The sequence below is a fragment of the Equus caballus genome, chromosome 24, assembly GCF_041296265.1.
Source record: "Equus caballus isolate H_3958 breed thoroughbred chromosome 24, TB-T2T, whole genome shotgun sequence".
NCBI lineage: Eukaryota > Metazoa > Chordata > Mammalia > Perissodactyla > Equidae > Equus > Equus caballus.
In genome coordinates, this window is record NC_091707.1 from 34,526,440 (window position 1) to 34,549,095 (window position 22,656).

Sequence of the window (22,656 nt, forward strand, 5' to 3'; positions counted from 1 at the left end):
AGAGAAGGAGCAGTCTAGCTCCCGTGTGGCCAACTGATGAGAGCAGATTCCGAACTGGGTGGCAGGCTTTACGAAGGGTGGGCCGTTTAACAAAGCCTGGCACCTAGGAAAGAATGTTAAAGAGTGGTGGGGGGGAAGGGGCAGGTGAATGACTGTATTAAAAACTGTTTTGAATGGAAATTTTACCTTTTTCTTGTTCCATTTTATTTGTAGTAGGGAAAGATTTCTTTCAAAGCATCTGGGCAGCATTGGGAATTTCACACCCATCATTAGAACGATCTGTGTGTGTGTGTGTGTGGTGACTGTTATCATTAATGGTATAATTTTATTTTGCGAAGAGAGAAGTGTTTCCTGTTTTATCACAGCTTTCCCCGAGGAGGGCTGGTGTATTAATTTGCTGCATTGCCTCCTGGCTCTTCCCAGGCTGTTTTTCCTCTTCATCATGGAATTTTTAATGGCCCTAGTGCCTCTTGGGAAGCATGTGAGGAAGAGTTCCTCTGGGAGTGCTTCCCTTTTTTCACATGCCTATAATTACTCTCCTTTAAGAGCACAAAGAGTTTGATAATCATGCCTGAACTGTGAAGGTTTCCTCCTGTCAGGTTACTGAGCTGAGGCTGCTTCCTGCCTGGACGTTGCCAGTTCCACTCTCTCAAATACTCAACTGCGTGAGAGTGAGGACCCCTCAACCACCTCCTCATTTGCTAGAGCATTCTACAGCTCTGGTTCTCAGAGTGAGGCCTGGGGGCCCCTGGGGGTCAGTGAGTGACCTCAGGGTACTCTCTTGTTTAGTATTTCATTGCTATAAACGAAGAAATAATGGAACCGTGATTTTAAAAGAACATTTTATTGATGTATTATTTTAATACAGCCCAGATGGCAGGCACAACGGATGGGAGAGGGTGTCTTTGTGGTCTTTGTACCACCTAATAGATGAATGGGTTAAGAGGTTTTCAGAAATTCCACTCTAGAAATAACTTAAGCGTGGTGGTTTTCAACCCTGGCTGCACTTTTGAATCACCTGAGAAGCTTTAAAAAATATATCCATGCTTGGCCCCACTTCCCAAGATTCTGATTTAATTGGTCTGGGATGAGGCCCAGGCATTGGCATTGTTTTAAAGTTCCCGGGTGACTCTAATATGCAGCCAGGGTTAAGAACTATTGTCCTAAATGCATATGGTTTTATGACTGGTGCTTTGTAATTTGCTTAACAGGAAATCCCATTTCGTAATTGGCACAAGCTCTGTGCTTTGATATTGTGAGCACGATTCCTTAGGGGAGGTAGAAACTGGACTTCTTCGAATTGGAGAACTGCTGCAGGTGAGGAAGAGATTGTTAGGGTCTAGCATAGTGCCCAGCGTTTAGTGATTAACAAGTGGGACAAGTGTTGAGTGGGCGTATGGATGGTTGGATAGTCGCCAGGGAGCATGGATACAATTCCTAAACCAGCTGTTTTGGTTGCTGCTGTTGGGATGTTGCTATTAAAGTAGTACTCTTTGGTATCGGTGTTAAGAATTGCTGCTGTTCCAACAGCAGATGGTGTGATTGGTGTTCTGGTAGAGGCGATGGTGCTGCTGTCAAGGGCACAGTCATAGAATGGTAATAAGGAGCTAGTGCTGTAGGCAGCTTTTCCCAAAAGGAGAGATTTATTGATTGTGAAGGATAGCTTTTCTAACCGTTATTGCTTTAGAAAACCATAACTAGAACTTATCAATTGCTACATCTCTCTGTATGATGCACAGGCCACCAGTTGTAGTTTTTGAGTGTTTAATGGCAGTTGTCAGTTTTCTCCAGCTTTCCTGGCCTTTCCTCTGTTTTGGGTGGTGATTTGGCAATATATCACCATTTTCCATTTATTCTTTCTCTAAGTTCTTAATCTTGTATTAGTGGTTATTAGTGTGAGGTGGACCCAGGTAAGAGTCTTAGCTTCACCTGGGCAAATGACTTAGCCTCCCATGCCTCAATTTCCTCATCTTTGAAAGGGAAATATCAATATTTATTGGGCTAGTGGGGACTAAAATGAAATAACACGTTTGAAAATTTAGCATACTGGTAGCTGCTCTTGTTATTTTGTTAGGCAGTGACTACCCTCCCCTGTTCTTAGGATAATTGCAGTCTTGCAAACTTGAGTTGGCTTCGAGTCGTTTGCTAATGAGATGTAGCACGGATTCTTGAGGTGCTTAAATGGCCTCAAATGGACTCTAAGAGGAGGCATTTGGACAGTGTTTGGGTAAAAAAGAGAGAAACCTTCCTGCCCATTAGAGTGGCAATACGATAGGCGGTGCTCATTGTAATTCATTTTATCTGTTCACAAACGTTATGATCTGCATATCAGAGTTGTGTGCCCAGCTGGCTGTGCCATTTGACAAGGACTTTCAAAGAGCAAGAAGAAGACTCAATTCATGCTATTAATTTTGACCTTTGGAGCCATAGTAAACAGCCTCAGGTTTTACCTCAGGGCTTGGGGGACAGAACCTCGTATTAGCCCTGTATCTGCTGGGCATGCTGTGAGCACAGCAGCTCTGACTCATCTCTTGAGTGCCTTAGTTTCGGCCATGTGTGAGAACACGTTTCTGCTACAATATTGTCCGTAAGGCTGCCTAATTCTCCTGGAACTTCCCATTATATAGCACACGGTTCTTGAATCTTTTGTCCTCTGTTGGACGGTCTTGTTTACAGCAGCTCTCAGCCGGTTGGTGTCTTACTGCTTAAGGGGAGTGATGAAAGCATTTTCTCTGTTTTGCCAACGTAGTATATCCCTCTTTCCAACTCATGCGAAATTTTTCTGCTCCTGTGGGTGGCATGAAACAGTTTCATGATATGCCAACCTTGGCCCAGCCAAGGAAGGTAGATTCTGGAGAATTTTCAGGCATTGGTGAGCAGTTTGTCACAGGCTGCTGAAGATAAGGTTTGAGTGCAAACACTGGTGGAAATTGCCAGGATCTCTTCCTATTAGAAACCTCCTCTGTGTCCTATAATTGTGAAGTGATTTTCTCTCCCTAGCTGCTTCTAGTGTCATAGGCCCACCCAGATCCTTGCCTATGTGCGTGTCTGTGAGACTGTTTCCCCTGCTGGGTGTTTAATAAATGTCAGTTAATCCTCCAGATAAAAGCACATGTGAGGAAGGGGTCTCTTTACTTGCCTAGATTGAATCTTCTCCTCCCTCATTTTACCCTAGCCCTTTGCTTGTTCCCTGGTTGCAGCTCAGTGTCTGCATCTATTCTTTATGCGGCAGCCTTCCTCACCATGTCGTGAGCTCCCGGTGGATGGGCCCTTGCCTCAGTCATCTTGTGTGTACCCTCTGCACATTCATGGGGGTAGGCCTCCATAAATTTTTGTTAAAAATAATTGAGGTGAATGGATTAGTAATTAAGGACAAAAATTGGAATATATGATATATATGACCTTTGGTCCTTAGAAATATCAATAATTTTTTTCCTGATATTACTTATTTGTATGTGTTTAATAAAAAGCACAGTGGGGCTGGCCCAGTGGCATAGTGGTTAAGTTCAAACGCTCCACTTCAGCATCCTGGGGTTTGCAGGTTTGGATCTCGGGCACTGACCTACACACCGCTCATCAAGCCATGCTGTGGTGGCATCCCACATACAAATGGAGGAAGATTGGCACAGATGTTAGCTCAGGGATAACTCCCCCCCCCCCAAAAAATAATAAATAAACAAATAAATTCATGAAAAAAAGAAAAAGTACAGCAAATAAATACCTTTTCATAATAAATTTTATTTTTGTTTCATACAAAAAAATGAACTTTTCAATAGATTTTTAAAAAGAGTGATTTTTGAAGGTGAACTATTCCTTAAATTTAGCTTGCCTTTGGCAGATAAAGACTGTTTTCTCTCCTTAGGAGTGACTCTAGACATCTTTGTTCTAAATCTAAAGCAGTCACTTCAGTCATTTTTTGCCATCATTGGTTCTATTAAACATGCATGTATTTCTCAAAGTAATTTTTTATTTTCTCTTAAAGTACATTCCTGCCCCAGGGACATAGTGATCTGCCCAGTTTCCTAAGTAACACTGCGGTTTTAACAACTCACCTGATCTTTCAATTACCTGCAGTAAAAAAAAAAAAAATAGAAATGTTGTGTTTCTGTGTGACTATACAGAATACTCTTTCAATTAATTGTTAATCTTCAGCATTCACCTTCACATTTATGATATGAATTTAGTGACTTTTCTTGAAGTAAGAATTTTTGAAGAGGGTGTTTATTGCTTTGAATGCTCATTTCCACCCCTGTAAATTCTTTCTGGCAAATGCCACTGAATGTGATGCTTTCATGGGAAGTCCCAAGTCAGCACTCATGCTGTGAAAGAAGTCGTGCCCAAAGAATCCTGAGCACCCTCAGATGAAACAGATGAAGTGTGGCCTGGCTTTTCTCTACGTTAATTGCTTCTATACTGCAGAGTAATATTTCTATCTAAAGTTATATTCATTTAATCATCCTGTTATTCTTTAAGTTAAATATTTAGATCTCTTTTATTGACTAGCTTGGCTTTGAGAATTTGGTATATTTTTTTAACTCAGTAATTTTCACCATAGGTAGAAGCTTATCAGAATTACCTGAGGAGAAATATCAAAATAAACATATTACTGATCCTCCTTCCATCCCAGCATGGTGGGGCCTGTGTATTTTGTAAAACCTCCTTACGTGATTCTCATGGCCCTTTGCCGCTCCAGTTGAGAAGGAAGTTTTACTTGGTAGAGATTTTAGCTTAACTTAGCCTTTTTTGCCCCCTGCGTAAATGGAAGGTCCCCTCTCCCCTCGTAGAGTATGTGGTTTACAACACAAGAACAACTGTGTGCTGATCGTAAAAGTTTGACAGTCTAGTTAGAGCCTCACCCTTTTCTGCCTCCAGGGCAGGTCTGTGTGTGGATGAGAAGGGAAGCTCACTCTTTCCCTGTCCTTTGTGACACCTCCCCTGTGTGTTGTCCTTTCACTTTCTATCTTGTGAGAGTAGATAGGGACACTGTCAGAGTAAAATAACACAAACTAAAGAAATAACACATTAAAAAGAAAGGGGGCCAAGGTGGGTAAATACTGCTAAATGAAAAGGGGGGTGGGAGGATTTCTGTCTCTTTATTTTTCCTTCCCTTCTTTAATTATTTTTTTAAATTTTTTTTTTAATTTTTATTTTTTTTGGATGTACATCATATTTCGAATTCTGTATACATTACATCATGTTCACCAAAAATATGGAACGCTTCACGAATTTGCGTGTCATCCTTGCGCAGGGGCCATGCTAATCTTCTCTGTATCATTCCAATTTTAGTATATGTGCTGCCGAAGCGAGCACTCTTTAATTCTTTATGTCTACAGTTCATTGATAGGGAATTATTTTGGGACAGATAAGAAACTGCAGCTGCCTCTTGAATAGGAAGCTGAGGCTGCGGCAGTTGCCTGCCTCCCTGCTCAGTTTCCCCAACATAACACAAGGGGCCCTTCCAGCCCCACGCAGATGATTCTTGGCTCCTGAACAGGCCTGTCCTGGTGTTCTGAGTGCACTGTACAGCGTGGCAGGCTCCATTGCCTGTCTCCTTCAGATCCTCTTGCTCCTTAGATCCTCTTGCTCCAAGCCCCCTGCTTCCCTTTTCCTTTCCCCGGTTCCTTCTGGGTCCTCTCCCTTTTTTATCCTCTAATGTTCTTCTCTTAGAGGGCAGACGGAGCCCTCACAGGGGAAAACAGATTTTCCCAAGCTGTCAACGCTACCATTACTAGGGTTCATTTCAAACCAAAGGGAAGGAAAATGTCTTACTCTCCTTCACTAACAATTGGACTGTTTCTCTTCCTCCCTCCCCAAATCTGTACTAGGAAGGGACACAGGGAGAGAAAAATATCCTTTCTGTACTCAGCCCTGGGGTGTGATGTTATTCTGCCTCTTATGACATAGCTCTTCGACCTGGAAATGGTCTGAAGAGGAATGTTTTAAGAGGGAAGGAGCATTAAACTGAGCTTTAGGAATGAGTATGACTTCTCTTTATCCATGCCTCAGTTTCTTTGTTATCCACATTCTGGAGCCAGAAAAGCTGTGCAGCTGGAAATAAGATGAGGCTACGAGGCCCGTTAGGGAAGAGACCGTCTGTTTTGTTCACCACCATACTCCCAGAACTCAGTGAAACCTTGGTGAACAATGAAAGAAGCAAAAGGATTGCTGAGAAGAAGGGAAATAACCCACCCCCAAATACATACGTTTACAACAAAATAAGGTGATCAGGTTATTAAGCTGCATTCTGTGGTTTCCTTGGAAAGCCGTCAGTTCTTTCTTAAGTTACAACCAGAGGAATTTATAAAATTTGAAGGATTTAGTGCTCAAGGTAACAATTAGGAGTGGGAATGGGGTGGTAGAAGTGGATCATTTACTGCGGAGGGAAGTAACAGGCTGGAGGCTTAGCAGTCGGGGGACATTTAAAGTAGGGACAATTAACCCTGAAGCCCTTAGCCCTGAGCGGGGCAGAGTGGGGATCCAGGAACCGTGGCCCAGAGGGCAGGGCGGCCTAAGGACCGCCTGAGCCTTTGAGTCCACAGCAGCTCCCTGACGACGCTGCAGATTACAGTGCCGTGTAATAGCCTGTGTGTGTAATAGTAGGTGAGTAATATTTATTTTCATGTTACTAAAATAAATAAGCATTTTACAAACCACCATATTTCCATTCAAAATGGTTAAAAATTTAAACATTTTGGTGCATAAATGGTTTCTTTTTACTCTAAAATGTGTCATTCCTTCAAAATGTGAGATAGATGTTATTGACTAGGTCCACAAAGGAGTGACAGTATGTGCCCTTAACCGTCTTACTGACATATATCAAACATACGAAGCTGCGAAATTGATGGATGCTGTGTAAATGAAAGGCAGTATTTATTTAATTTGGCCCAAGTTGAAACTCTGAGAATTAATACCGTAAAACCCTTTCGAGTACTTTTCTTATGCTTTTCATCTGTCTTGTAAAACTCAGCATTTTGTAAACATTGATCTTGAAGAAGCAATGTTTTTTAATTAAACTTCTTATTGAAGGGTAATATACATACAGAGAAGTGTACAAAGCAATATACACTTGAATTTTCCTGAAGTCGCGTCCGAGTACCCAGCCTCGAGATCCAGAGCAGGACATTACCAGAAAGAATCCCAAAAGCTCCCTGTGCCTTTTCTAGTCATTATCCCTCCTCCCACTCCCCCCAGCTCCTGGGTAACCACTCTCTTGACGTCTAATCACATAGTTTAGTTTGAAGAAATGGTGTTAACATTTAGTCTAAAACGTTTGGGAGAGTCCTTTAATGAGCTTAACATGAAGAAGAGCAAGCCTGAGCGTGAACTGCTGCCTTCATTCGACTTGTTTCTCTTTCTGAAGCGCTTTAGCAGAAGCATGGCTGAATTCGAGCAGAGTGCTCAGACAGTGGGAGTTTGGGTCTGTAAGTACTCGAGTACCTTGTTTGTGGAAAAGATTGAAGCTCTATTCTATACATTTCTCTGTTTTTTTTTTTTTATTAAGGTTATGAAAGTTAACATCCTTGTGAAATTAGAGTTGTACATCATTGTTAGTCATGTTGTAGGTACACCACTTCACCCCTAGTGCCCTCCCCCCACCCCCCTTTCCCCTGGCAACCACTGATCAGTTCTCTTTGTCCATATGTTAACTACCACCTAAGAGTGGAGTCATACAGAGTTCGTCTTTCTCTGTCTGGCTTATTTCACTCAACATAATACCGTCAAGGTCTATCCATGTTGTTGTGAATGGGACGATTTTGTCCTTTTTTATGGCTGAGTAGTATTCCATTGTATATATATATACTACATCTTCTTTATCCATTCATCAGTTGCTGGGCACTTAGGTTGGTTCCATGACTTGGCTATTGTGAATAATGCTGTGATGAACATAGGGGTGCATGGAACTTTTGGAATTGCTGATTTCAGGTTCTTAGGATAGATACCCAGTAGTGGGATGGCTGGGTCATAAGGTATTTCTATTCTTAACTTTTTGAGGAATCTCCATACTGTTTTCCATAGTGGCTGCACCAGTTTGCATTCCCACCAACAGTGTATGAGGGTTCCCTTTTCTCCACAACCTCTCTACCATTTGTCACTCTTGGTTTTGGATATTTTTGCCATTCTAACAGGTGTAAGGTGATATCTTAGTGTAGTTTTGATTTGCATTTCCCTGATGATTAGTGATGATGAGCATCTTTTCATGTGTCTATTGGCCATCCATATATCTTCTTTGGAGAAATGTCTGTTCATGTCCCCTGCCCATTTTGTAATTGGGTTGTTTGATTTTTTATTGTTGAGTTGTGTGAATTCTTTGTATATTATGGAGATTAACCCTTTGTCGGATAAATAATTGTGAATATTTTTTCCCAATTAGTGGGCTGTTTTTTTGTTTCAATCCTGTTTTCCCTTGCCTTGAAGAAGCTCTTTAGTCTGATGAAGTCCCATTTGTTTATTCTTTCTATTGTTTCCCTCGTGTGAGGGGTTATGGTGTCCGAAAAGATTCTTTTGAAGCTGATGTCAAAGAGTGTACTGCCGATATTCTCTTCTAGAAGACTTACTGTTTCAGGCCTAATCTTTAGGTCTTTGATCCATTTTGAGTTTATTTTAGTAAATGGTGAAAAAGAATGGTCGATTTTCATTCTTTTACATGTGGCTGTCCAGTTTTCCCAGCACCATTTGTTGAAGAGACTTTCTTTCCTCCATTGTAGGCCCTCAGCTCCTTTGTCAAAGATTAGCTGTCCATAGGTGTGTGGTTTCTTTTCTGGGCTTTCAATTCTGTTCCATTGATCTGTGCATCTGTTTTTGTACCAGTACCATGCTGTATTGATTACTGTAGCTTTGTAGTATGTTTTGAAGTCAGGGATTGTGATGCCTCCAGCTTTGTTCTTCTTTCTCAGGATTGCTTTAGCAATTCAGGGTCTTTTCTTGCCCCATATGAATTTTAGGATTCTTTGTTCAATTTCTGTAAAGAATGACATTGGAATTCTGATTGGGATAGCGTTGAATCTGTAGATTTCTTTAGGTAGTATGGACATTTTAACTATGTTTATTCTTCCAATCCATGTGCATGGAATGTCTTTCCATCTCTTTATGTCGTCGTCAATTTCTTTCAAGAAGGTCTTGTAGTTTTCGTTATATAGATCTTTCACTTCCTTGGTTAAATTTATCCCAAGGTATTTTATTCTTTTTGTTGCGATTGTGAATGGGATTGAGTTCTTGAGATCTTTTTCTGTTAGTTCATTGTTAGCATATAGAAATGCTAGTGATTTATGTATGTTGATTTTATACCCTGCAACTTTGCTGTAGCTGTTGATTGTTTCTAATAGTTTTTCTATGGATTCTTTGGGGTTTTCTATATATAAGATCATGTCATCTGCAAACAGCGAGAGTTTTACTTCTTCGTTGCCTATTTGGATTCATTTTATTTCATTTTCCTGCCGAATTGCTCTGGCCAAAACCTCCAGTACTATGTTGAATAAGAGTGGTGAAAGTGGGCACCCTTGTCTTGTGCCTGTTCTGAGAGGGCTGGGTTTCAGTTTTTGTCCATTGAGTATGATGTTGGCTGTGGGTTTGTCATATATGGCCTTTATTATGTTGAGGTACTTTCCTTCTATACCTATTTTATTGAGGGTTTTTATCATAAATGGATGTTGGATTTTTGTTGAATGCTTTCTCTGCATCTGTTGAGATGATCATGTGGTTTTTGTTTCTCATTTTGTTAATGTAGTGAATCACGTTGATTGACTTGCGGATGTTGAACCATCCCTGTGTCCCTGGTATAAATCCCACTTGATCATTGTATAATCTTTTTGATATATTGCTGTATTCGGTTTGCCAAAATTTTGTTGAGGATTTTTGCATCTATGTTCATCAGTGATATTGGCCTGTAGTTTTCCTTCTTTGTGTTGTCCTTGTCAGGTTTGGGGATCAGGGTGATGTTGGCTTCATAGAATGTATTAGGGAGTGCTCCATCTTCCTCTATTTTCTGGAATAGTTTGAGAAGGATAGGTATTAAATCTTCTTTGAATGTTTGGTAGAATTCTCCAGAGAAGCCGTCTGGTCCTGGACTCTTATTTTTGGGGAAGTTTTTGATTACTGTTTCTATTTCTTTACTTGTGATTGGTCCATTCAGATTCTCTATTTCTTCCTGATTCAGTTTGGGCAGGTTGTATGAGTCTAGGAATTTATCCATTTCTTCTAGGTTGTTCAATTTGTTGGCATATAGTTTTTCATAGTATTCTCTTATGATTCTTTGTATTTCTTTGGTATCTGTTGTGATTTCTCCTCTCTCGTTTCTAATTTTACTTATTTGAGACTTTCCTCTTTTTTTCTTAGTGAGTCTGGCTAAGGGTTTGTCGATTTTGTTAATTTTGTCGAAGAACCAACTCTTTGTTTCATTGATCCTTTCTACTGTCTTTTTAGATTCAATATCATTTATTTCTGCTCTAATTTTTATTATTTCCCTCTTCTACTGACTTTGGGCTTTGTTTGTTCTTCTTTTTCTAATTCCGTTAGGTGTTGTTTGAGGTTGTTTATGTAACATTTTTCTTGCTTATTGAGGTGAGCCTGTATTGCAATGAATTTCCCTCATAGGACTGCCTTTGCTGCGTCCCAAATCATTTGGTACAGTGTGTTTTCATTTTCATTTGTCTCCAGATAATGTTTGATTTCTTCTTTAATTTCTTGAATAATCCATTGTTTGTTCAGTAGCATGTTGTTTAGTCTCCACATTTTTGGCCCTTTCCCAGCTTTATTCTTGTAGTTGATTTCCAGTTTCATAGCATTATGATCAGAAAAGATGCTTGATATTGTTTCAACCATCTTGAACTTATTGATGCTTGCTTTGTTTCCCAAGATATGGTCTATCCTTCAGAATGTTCCATGCGTGCTTGAGAAGAATGTGTACCCTGCTATTTTTGGATGAAGTGTCCTATATATATCTATTAGGTCCATCTGATCTAATTTTTCATTTAATTCTATAATTTCCTTGTTGATTTTCTGTCTGAATGATCTGTCCATTGGTGTTAATGGGGTGTTGAGGTCCCCTACTATTATTGTATTGCTGTTGATGTCTCCTTTTAGTTTTGTTAATAGTTTCTTTACGAATTTTGGTGCTCCTGTGTTAGGTGCGTATATATTTATAAGTGTTATGTCATCTTGGTGGAGCGTCCCTTCTATCATTATATACTGCCCCTCTTTGTCTTTCTTTATCTCTTTGGCTTTGAAGTCTACTTTGTCTGATATAAGTATGGCAACACCTGCTTTCTTTTGTTCATTATTAGCTTGGAGTATTGTCTTCCATCCCTTCACTTTGAGTCTGTGTTTGTCTTTGGGGCTGAGGTGTGTTTCCTGGAGGCAGCATATTGTTGGATCTTGTTCTTTGATCCATCCTGCCACTCTGTGCCTTTTGATTGGAGAGTTCAGTCCATTTACGTTTAGAGTGATTATTGAAACGTGGGGGCCTACCGTTGCCATTTTATCACTTGTTTTCCGGTTCTTTTGCATTTTGTCCTGATGGAGAGCTGTTACTTTGTGTTATTGTCCTTCTGCTTATCTCCTTTGTTCTGGATTTTGTAACCCCTTTCCTTTTTTTGATTTTTCAGGAATGAGGTTCTTCCTGAGCATTTCTTGAAGAGGAGGTTTTGTGGCGATGAATTCCCTTAACTTATGTTTATCTAGGAAAGTTTTTATTTCTCCATCGTATTTGAAGGATATTTTCACTGGGTAGAGTATTCTTGGCTGCAGGTTTTTGTCCTTTAGCGTTTTGAATATTTCATTCCAATCTCTTCTAGCCTGTAAGGTCTCTCCTGAGAAATCTGCTGATAGCCTTATGGGGTTTCCTTTGTAAGTTATTTTCTTCTGCCTGGCTGCCCTTAGTATTTTCTCTTTGTTGTTGACTTTTGCTAGTTTCACTACTGTATGCCTTGGGGTTGGTCTTCTTGTGTTAATAAAGTTTGGAGATCTATTGGCTTCTGTCACATGAAGTTCCATCTCTCTTCCCAAGTTTGGAAAGTTCTCAGCTATTATTTCTTTGAACAGGCCTTCTGCCCCCTTCTCCTTCTCTTCTCCCTCTGGTATACCTATAATCCTTATGTTGCGTCTCCTAATTGAGTCAGATAATTCTTGGAGAGTTTCTTCATTTCTTTTTAGTCTTAGTTCTCTCTCCTCCTCTGTCTGCAGCATTTCTATATTCCTATCCTCCAAATTGCTAATTCTGTCCTCCGTATTATCGACCCTACTGTTCAGAGAGTCCAGATTTTTCTTACTCTCCTCCACTGTGTTCTTCATCTCCAGTATTTCTAATTGGTTCTTCGTTATAGTGTCAAGCTCTTTTGTGACATAGCTCCTGAACTCATTGAGTTGTCTATCTGAATTCTCTTTTAACTCGTTGAGTTTTTTAATAATGGCAGTTTTCAAATCATTGTCATTTAGGCTATAGATTTCATTGTCTTTGGGATTGTTTTCTGGGTGCTTATCATTTTCCTTCTGTTCTGGAGATTTAATGTATTTTTTCATACTGCTTGATGGTGTGGATTTGTGCCTCCGAATAGAGATAGAGTTTAGTCGCTGCTTCCACTTGTTGCGACTGGTGTGTGTGTGGGGGGCGGGGCAGCTGTTTAGACTGCACTAACCAGGAACCCTGTCAGCTGTTACTGACTGGACCTGGACCCCTCCTCGTAGTCACAGTGGTCCTGTGGGGTCCCTCGTCGGTTGTGGGGGCAATTGCAAAGGGGCCTCAGGCTGCTGATGCCTACTGTTGCAGCCCACTTAGACGCGCTCCCTCCTTGTGGTCTGTAGTGGTATTGTGGGCTTTCCCAGCAGCCAGGAGCAGGATCACCTATAATTGCCACTTTGTCCCTAACAGAGCACACAAGATCACACTTGTCCACTATAGGTCCCAGCAGAGCTATGGGTATCTTCTGCAGTCTGTTGTTAGCTCACCTAGCTGTGCTACTTTTGCCCCAGGGCCTTCCTGCCTTGTGATTGCCAGTTGGGACCTCTCCACTAGTGCTGTGCAGAGGCTTTTACTGAGGCTGCTGTAGGAACCTGGAGTTCCCCCCTGGGCTATGTAGCCATTTCACTGGAGCTCCACTCTGCCCCACTCCACTCCTGCAGGATCTCTGGGAGCCCCTTGCCTCGTCTGGGACACAGCTAGAGTCCGTGGGCCTGGCGGTGGCTTGTAAGCTGCTGCCTTGTGGGGAATTCTGCTTTAGGGAGCTTCCTGGTGTTCCGAATGCTGGGCGGGGGCTCTCTGCCAATGGCGAGCAGAGGCCCTCCCTGCTGGGGGGGTGCACGACCGTGGAGTGTCCCCCCGGGCCGCAGAGCTGGGTGTTGGAGCTCCACCCAGTCCCCAAGCACATCCACGGGAAGTCTGGGCACCCCCTGCACCGATCCGTGCACCGGAGACTGTGAGCCCAGCAGCAGCTGGCAGTCTGGTGAAGTGCCAGGGAATCTGCCCGCCAGGAGCTTCCCTTTGTTCTGGATTCTGGGAAGGGCCTCCCAGCTAATGGTGAGCAGAGGCTTTCCCTGCCAGGGGGGTGCAGGACCCCCGAGCCTCTCCCTGAGCCGCAGAGCCGGGCGCTGGAGCTCCAACCTTGTCCCCAAGCACGTCCACGGGAAGTCTGGGCGCTCCCTGCACCGACCCGTGTGCTGGAGACCATGCACCCAGCAGCAGCTTGCGGTCTGGTACAGTGCTGGGGAATCTGCCTGCCGGGAGCTTCCCTTTGTCCTGGATTCTGGGCGTAGCCTCCCTGCTAATGGCAAGCAGAGGCTTTCCCTGCCGGGGAGGTGCGGGGCCCCGGAGCCTCCCCCCGGGCCGCAGAGCCGGGTGCTGGAGCTCCAACTGTGTCCCCAAGCACGTCCACGGTAAGTCAGGGCGCCCCCTGCACCGACCTGTGCGCTGGAGACCGTGGGCCCAGCAGCAGCTTGCGGTCTGGTGCCGGGCCGGGGAATCCGCCCACCAGGAGCTCCCCTTTGTTCTGGATTCTGGGAGGGGCCTCCCTGCTAATGGCGCGCGGAGGCCTTCTCTGCCGGGGGGTGCAGGACCCTGGGGATTCCCCCTGGGCTTAGGTGTAATCACGGGGGGCTTGAGTAGGGCTGTTGTCACCTGTTTCCACCGTTGCTCCGCTGGTGAGTGCACACTCCCGCCCTTGGTGTGTGGCGATGCTATGGGGGAGTCCGCTGGAAGAGAGCTTCCTGCAGGAACTAGGCTGTCTGGGGGTCAGGGGTCGAGGGTCAGAGAGTTTTCACCTATTTCCACCTCCTCCCGGGGGGAAGTCTGTTCACCTTCCTATGTATAGTAGTATGAGACTCTTAGGCATCTTGAGATGCTATCTGGGTATCCTTTGTTAATCGCTGAATGTCCAATTAGTTGTAGATTCCACGGGGGAGAGACAAAGAAGACCACTCACTCTGCCATCTTGGTCCCGCCTATTAGCACACTCTTATTGCAATTGTCCTCTTAATTGGGTTGGCACCCAGTGTAGCTGGTTGCTAGGCTCAGGGGCGTACAGTTGTGATAGGCCTGAGGCCAACAAGGCTGATGTCAGTTCTCTTAGGAGTGCAGCTGAGTAGGGCTAGCCCTTGGCGTGGAGGCACTCAGTTGTTTCAGGCTTTGGAAGGTGGGGCTGATCCTTTTTATGGCTATTTGTGAAACACAAGTCTTCTGCCGCTGATAAGCCTCACCCCTCTCTGGACCACATACACTGTCAGCACAGTCCTGGTCCATGCACACTTCTCAACCCCCTGGAGCATACCCCACTGCCACACTGCAGAGGCCCCCCCCCCCCCCCCCCCCCGCTGCCCCAGTGCCCCCCACAGTTCACCAGGTCCTCACACAAGCCCTGCCCCACAGAGGCAGACACCTTTGCCTGCCTGTAGAGGATCAAGGCATTCAGTCAATGCAGGCTGAAAAGTAGCCTGAGGGCTTGCTGTTAGGTGGGGCCAGTCCCTAGGGTGGGTTGCCTGCCCTGGCTGAACTGGATTAAATCTGTGCTTTAGTGGGTGTGGCAGACCCCTGGGCTAACAGCCCAAGGGACGCACCTCAGTGGCCCCCACCTGTGTCAGTATCAGCACGCCTGGACCAGCTCAGAACAACGGCCCCCACCAATGTCTCAGTCTCAGGAGAGGATCCTCCTCTCACCAAGATGCCCCCAGAGCCCACCAGGTGAGTCTCGTTTCACCAAAGGACAGTCTGCCTTCTCTCTGTGATTTTAGGTTTCTGCAATGAGTGAGTTTGTGCGTGGGCCCTTTAAGACCCGGATCTTTTCGCCTTTCGGCCGATAGCTTTTCTGGGGTGTCCTCACTGCAGTTAATAGCCAGCAAAGCCAGATAGTAAGACCCCCACTCTCAGTTGGGCTGAGTCCAAAGGATGCTTATAGCAGTATTGACCCCGCTCCGGACCTCACTCCTCCAGGGAGGGCTGCGTACCTTAGGTTGGCTCCCGCCTGGCCAGCTGAGAAGCTCCACTGCTCCCAAAGGTGGCTTTTTTCCTCTCTGGCCGGAGTTACTGCCTCTTCTGCTTTTGTCAGGACTGTCCCTTGTTGTGGGGGTTCTTTTTATCCGGTTTTCAGTTTTCAATCCAGGGGGATTCTTCCTAAATTTGTTGTAACCTGGTTGTGTTTGTGGGAGGAGGCGAGTTCAACGTCTGCTCACAGCGCCATCTTGACGAGAACTCTACATTTCTCTGTTTTGACGAGAAAGAAAATTTTGTAGTGTCACTGTCTTTTCTGCCTGTGTCTTTGGCTTCAAAGGGAATTGTCACGTCTGCATTTACACTGAAGGCCTGTCTGTCTTTGGCATTCTGTCATCCAGGTTTCTTCTTATTAAATCAGCATGCTGCTTTAGACTATTCCCAGGACTTCTTTAAGGTTTGAACAATGCATTGTTTTCCCTGCTTTACACATTTCTACTTACATTTCACTTTGGGGTTTCAGAATTAACTATTCATGGGGTACATAACTAAAGTTAACTCTTTTCACATAGAGAAGAGAGTGATCAATAAAAAGTGACTTGGATGGAATTTTCTAAACCATAGGGTTTATATTGTAAATGTCTGCCTATTGCAGTGTTCTTGCATTCTAAAAAATGTCTTACGTTTCAGTCAAATTCCTATCTTTTCTTGTTTATCAATTGAATTGACTCTTAAGCTTTTGCTCTTTGGAGAAAAGAGTGTGTGTGTGTGTGTGTGTGTGTGAGAGAGAGAGAGAGAGAGAGACAGAAAGAGAGAGAGAGAGATAGCAAGCCTATGTATATGCTTTTAAACTATGGAAGTTGCCAGATTGGGGCCCTCTGAATAGGAGAATTTTCCCATTCAACAGTTGTCTTGTTGCTTTGCTCACTAGGTTCTCTTAGATTTGACTGAGATTCTTGTAAGACTATTAAGCCATGAGACTCCATCCCCACCTAGGGCTACCAATTAAGAGTTCATCTGGTATGATTTTACTATATTCCTTTTTATATGTTGTGTCCTGGCTATTTTTAAAAATTATGGTAAAATATACATAACAAAATTTACCACTTTAACCACTTTTAAGTGTACAGTTGGCTATTTGGTTTTTAGAACTTTTATTCCTTTTTGTCAGTTCTAGTTAACAGATATGTAGTGGGGATCAGCTATATGCCTTGTGCTGAGGTTGGTAAATCATTGGAAAATTAAGAAAGAAATATAAATATGGTCCCTATTCTCAAGATTAAACCTCATTAGGGAAGCAAGATATATACACACCAGTCAAATAATGATTCATGTAGATAAGGCCTTGAATGTTCAAGGAAAGCTTTGTGTAAAGGTGAGACTCAGCTTGGTCCTGAATCGGGTAGGATCTGTCTGGTGTGAGAGGAGGGAGGAAGTGTGGAAGGAAAGTAGCATACCAGCCATTTCAGTGTTAAGTCCATTGTCTTTCAGAGAATCTTTTGCTTTTCTAGCTTTGAAGCTCTCACTGTTTGTTTTTTGTGTTTTTCTTTTTCTCTTTTTTACTGTTGTTGCCTGTTTGCAAGAGTTTTTTTAAATAAGAGTTTTTTTAAATAAGCTGAATAGTCAGATGAGGGAATGTATTTCTAGCACATAATTAATATTTTTTAAAAATCACAGAAACTAAACTTATTTAACTTGGTGTTACAGACACTATTAAAAATCCAGATTTATAGTGATAGAAGGGTTAAACTTTCTATTAAAATTCTATGTAAATATCTGTGTTCATGTAGCATTAAACTTTTCAATATATTACCACTTGGGAGTAGGTATTTAATTAGAGAGTTTAGAACAATTGTGGTTATAGTTTTTATGAAAAATAATTGTATAAAAATCAGCATGTGATGAAACACATATTTATTAAAATTAATCTTGAATCCCTGCTATTCTGAATTTAGGTAAAAAGTTTAGAATGGGTATGTATTGTTTATAATGAGTAAGTTATGATTAATTTTGAATAATCTTGTATTGGCACTTGATGGCAAAGGACGGTGCCCATTTTGTTAGTGTATGTCTGTGATGGGTCAAGGATTTCGTCTGGACTGAACATAATATCTTACAATAAGAATTACAAAGTTCAAACAATATTTTTTCTTTCTCATATCTGCAGACAGGCAAGCATACACTTGGGACCCCCATGTTCACGTGACATCAAGAGGAAACGGAAACCTGTGGCCGCAGCATCTCTGTCTAGCGCAAACGCAGGTAATTAGATGTGGTTATCATCTACTGAGCACCTCCTGTGTGCCAGGCACTACATTACGTGTTTTGTATACCTTGTCGTCTAACCTTTGTGGTAAGATAGGTCGTTATTCCCATTTTATGTGGGAAAACTGAGAATATGAGAAATAATTTGTCCAAGGTCACACATTTTAAGAATTCAAACCTAGTTCTCTCTGACCCTGAAGTCTTTCCTTGTCACTGCGTGACACGACTTTCTTGAGTTAGAATCCCTATGTTCCACCGTCGACGATCTTGAGTCATCTGTGTTTTGTTCTGACACAGACAGGAAATTAAGTCCATGCTCAGGAGTATCGCATCAGGGTAACAGTTTAGTCAGTAGCCAAAGAGATACATGGGTTTATTTACTTTCTTATTTGGTTTACAGTACAGTAAAGTGCTAATATTTTACCGGTTGTGAAATTTCTAATTAAAAACAATTTTTCAAGTTAAAACCTTTAGTTTTCTAGGCAAAACTAGTTGCTAGAAACCAGAATAGTGGTTATCTTTGGTTGGGCATAGTGACCAGCAGAGAACATAAAGAAATCTTCTTGGATGCTGGATATGCTCTATAGCATGAACTATGTGGGGATTACATGAGTATATGCACATGTAAAGATTCGTTGAGCTACACGTTTATGAGTTATGTACTTTTCCAAATGTATGTTATCCTTAAATGAAAAGAAAGAGTGTAGTTATGTATTTATGTCAGGAAAAATATTAGATGTCTATAGATATTTTTCTTTGAAGTTAAGAGAAGATAGTTAAATATAATTAGTAGACATAGGAAATCCCTTGTGTTATTTCAATACAATTTAGGGTGAATTGCTCTGGATAAAAAGATCATATCTGTTTATAGGACCTATCTGAAGTACAGTTATTTTCTTGGTATGATGGTAAATTCACTCTGAGGGAATTGAGTATATCACAGATTATTTTATTTTCTTCAAAAAATACTATACATTATATAGATCAGAGCAGTTGATAGCTGAGTAAAGAGTAGACTTGAGACAGGTGGGGAACGCTATCCTCCCTGCCCTTACTTAGTTTCAGCGTACTCTGAAATTGACCCCTTTGAGCTTCTGTTTGGAATGACTGCTTGATGATGGTTCATGCTGGACAATCACAGGTATGATGATTATAGTAAATTTTTTTAGGTATTTCCACATGGCTGTGCGCTGAGATGAACAGTTTGCATGCATTATTTCTCTTAATCTTCGCAACAACTTTATAAGGTAGATGCTGTTTTTATTCCCAATTTGCACATGAGAAAATTGAGGCTTAGCGAGGTTAAGTCACTTCCCCGAGGTTACGTGGTTGTTAAATTGCAGAGCCGAGATCAGACTGGTTCCCTGTTCCTCTGGAACTGCCCTCTTAAACACTGCAGGCGTTCTCTTTTATACGAACAGAAGGGTTCGTACAATAGGAATGGTTCCAAACTATCACTCTAGATCAAAACCCAGATCCTCATGCAGTCTATAGGATTGGAAACCTTAAAACACGTTCTCCCCTCTTGTATCTTTTTGTTCTTTTTTTCTCTTTAATATCTAGCTTCTACTTTTAGCTTTTAATTGTTTATAAGAGAAGAAATGTTGAGAAGAATTTAAAATCCTTTTCCATATTCCAGTCGTGAAATGTACTGGGAAGTCTTAAACAAGACTTGCACATTAAATGTTCCCCTACTGAGCCCAAACTCCTCCTCTCACTTGTTGACTAAGGCCTGCTTCACTGAACATTCTCTTTTTTTTCTATCCACAACCTGAGTGCCCCATGGAGGTGAAGGACATAGCCCGAGCCCGCGCCATCAGTCAGTAGAACAAATGGGCTTGCTCTGACTAACATCGGGCCATCTCGGATTCCACCTCTTTTATAGAAATGAGTGATGAAGAGAGGTGCGTTCCGCTTTGCCGCTGTATTAATACACATCAGGGGCCAGCTCCTGGCACTAAATCACGCTGCTGCATACATCTGTTATCGGACTCTTCACCAGTGTGATGAACAAGACTGCAGATAGAGGCTTCCTTGTGTCATTCTTTATAGGATTTTCCTAAAAGAATAAATAGCTCAGATCTCTGCCAACACTCTCCCCTGTCACTGTGATGAATTCAGCTTCTTTCTTAAACATGCAGCCACAAATCTTTTCCCTTTTTCCCTCCCCCAGTGGTGGAAAGTTTTGTGTTGAAATTGACTGAATTTAAAGATATTAATAAGGCTAGAAAGGTGAAGAGCAGAAAGGAATAGCATGCCTTCCTGTCTTTTTGTACTAATATTAACAAAGGCCAGGGAGAAGGAGCTTTTCATAGAGTTAAGTAGATCCTTCTTGAAAGCGTAGCACCTTTCTTTTCCTCTTTTTATCTCCACTCCCTTTCCCTTTATGGCTTTATAACATGCAGGTGTCTGGTGCACAGAGCCATCCCTGGATCTTATAGTGAGTAACCATGTAACCTGCTTCTAAGTCCAAAACACCAGAATAGGGAATGCCCAGCAAGTCTCTGCCTCATGCTGAAGGGAACTAGCTGTGTATGTTCCTGAAGAATGTAACTGGAAAATAAAAAATGAATCGTTTTCTTCAAAATTTGAGGCTAAGTAGCTATAAGAAACATGAGGAACTCAGATGAAGACCAGACTTGGTTTCCTTGAGATGATTTTCTTCATTAGAATAGCAGATCAGAACTTTTGGTGTGCAAATCCCATTCCTTCAAAAAATAAACACATGGCTTTCAGTCAAGGAGCATAGGGATGATAAGATGTTCTACTCAGAGCCCTGACTATTTTGGCCACTCCAAAAGCCTTTTCTGACCTTTTTCTCCCTGGGATAGCGTATGAGTCCTTAGAGTGTCAGTCAAAAGGGTAGCCACCAGTTAACCTGTTAATTAGTTCCATCAGATTCCAAACACCAGGCCAGTGATGCTCGTGATGCATTCTCAAGGGCAGGAATTTGTATCTGTTTTGCTCACTGCTGTACTCCTAGCATCTAGAATAATGCTCAACACGTAGAATGATCTTATTAGGTATTTGTTGTATGGATAAGTGAATGGAATCTTAAGATAGAAACAGTGTTATTTTAACCCTGTGATTGGATTCAGGAGTTCCATTTTAGCATGGCCCTTGTCTCAGGAGTCATAGGGCAGATTCTTATTGCCTGCTATACCTTTTTAAAGTTTAAATTATTTTTTAAAGTTGAAAATTTTTTTTAAGTAAACATTGAATGGCTATAAAAGAATCTTTGTAGAAGACAGGTAAGATGTAAAGAAAAACAATACAACAAATAACCATGTACCCACATCCACTTTAAGAAGAAGAGTGTCACCTTTACAATCCTCTTCCCATTCTTTGGGTATAGTTTTTTTGTTAATCATTTATCATTCTTTGTTTTTTTTCAAATAGTTTTAACAGACATATATATCTCTAAGCAATATGTTGTCTAGTTTTGCATGTTTTTGAACCTTGTGTAAATGGAACATCATATTTTATGTTACAAATTTCACCCAGTTATGTTCTTGAGATTCATTCATGTTTTGTCCTGCCAAAATCCATTCATTTTTTACAGCCATAAATATGGTATTCCATTGTATGAATATGATGAATATACTACAATTAAGCATTCTTGATGGACATTTGGATTGTATCCCGTTTTATGCTATTGTGGAAATACTGCATTGTTCTCTGGGAGAACAAGAGCTAAAGTTTATCTGGGCAACTTCACACTCTTAGGATGGCTACTTCAAAAACACAGGAAACAGGCCCAGCCCTGATGGCCAAGTGGCTCAAGCTAAGTGTGAGTCCGCTTTGGCGACCCAGGTTTGGTTCCTGGGCATGGAACCACACCACTTGTCTGTCAGTAGCCTTGCTATGGCAGGGGCTCCCGTAGACAAACTAGAAGAATTTACAACTAGGATACACAACCATGTAGTAGGGCCTTGGGGACTAAAAAAAGAGAGAGAGAGGAAGATTGGCAACAGATGTTGGGTTAGAATGCATCTTTCCTAGCAAAAAAAAAAAAAACCAAAACAGGAAACAAGTGTTGAGAAGGATGTGGGGGAAATTGGAACTCTTGTGCATTGCCGGTAGGAATGTAAAATAGTGTAGCCGCTATGGAAAAAAGTATGACGGTTCCTCAAAAGTTTAAACATAAAACTACTGTCTGATCCAGCAGTTCTGCTTCTGGGTGTATATCCAGAAGAACTGAAAGAGGGGATTCAGACAGATATTTGTACACCAATGTTCTTAGCAGCAAATTCACAATAACCAAAAAGTGGAAACGACTCAAATGTCCATCACTGGATGAATGGATAAATGAAATGTGGTATAACCTACAATAGAATATTATTCAGCCTGAAAGCCTTCATTATTCAGAATAAAATTCTGCCGTGTTACAACATGGATGAAGGCAGTATACTAAGTGAAATTAGCCAGACACGAAAGGACAAATACTATGGTTCCGCTCATATGAGGTACCTGGAGCAGTCAGAGTCATAGAGACTGAATGTGCAAGGGTGGTGGCCAAGGGCTGGAGGAGGAAGGGAATGGGGAGTTGTTGTTTAATGGGACAGAATTTCCATTTGTGAAGCTGAAGAGGTTCTGGAGGTGGATGGTAGTGATGGTTGTGCCACAATGTGAGTATGCTTAATGCCACTGAACTGTACACTTAAAAATTATTAAAAGGAGAAATTTTGTTACGTATATTTTATCATTATAAAACATACATAGCAAAAAAAGTGTTTCTAGGGTAGGGATTTTTCACTGTGGTGGATGATCATGTAGTAATGGTAGGTATAGTTTTATGAAATTTCTTTTCAGTCAGATATGAGTGAACAAGCATGTGTGTGAGAGAGAGAGATTTGGATTGTGACGTCAAATGTATTTTTTGCTGCTGTGATTGAGGTTCTAAAACATATGACAGCCACTGCCCTCAAGAAACTCTTGTAAATGTGCCATAGAGTAATAGTTTTCAAGATGTTTTTTACGAT

The 22,656-nt window shown here is 41.9% G+C and overlaps 1 protein-coding gene and 1 non-coding gene across 6 annotated transcripts in view; one reads left to right on the top strand and one right to left on the bottom strand.

The window, feature by feature from the left end:
• The window catches only part of GPATCH2L (G-patch domain containing 2 like), a 60,793-nt gene that overhangs the window by 32,085 nt on the left and 6,052 nt on the right, over nt 1-22,656 (top strand). For 3 of the 5 annotated variants that reach the window (XR_011432243.1, XM_023628148.2, XM_023628147.2), the window contains exon 9: nt 17,577-17,671. Coding sequence is in view for 4 of the 5 variants with exons in the window: in XM_023628148.2 (XP_023483916.1) it covers nt 17,577-17,671 (95 nt within the window). In the remaining variant the exon portion in view is untranslated. Of the gene's footprint in view, nt 1-17,576; nt 17,672-18,843; nt 19,768-22,656 lie in introns of those variants that run through there. The other 2 variants (XM_070250223.1, XM_023628149.2) reach the window with 1 other exon arrangement.
• LOC111770518 (U6 spliceosomal RNA) lies at nt 5,204-5,310 on the bottom strand. Its single transcript, XR_002803789.1, has one exon. It is a non-coding gene; the product is annotated as a U6 spliceosomal RNA (small nuclear RNA).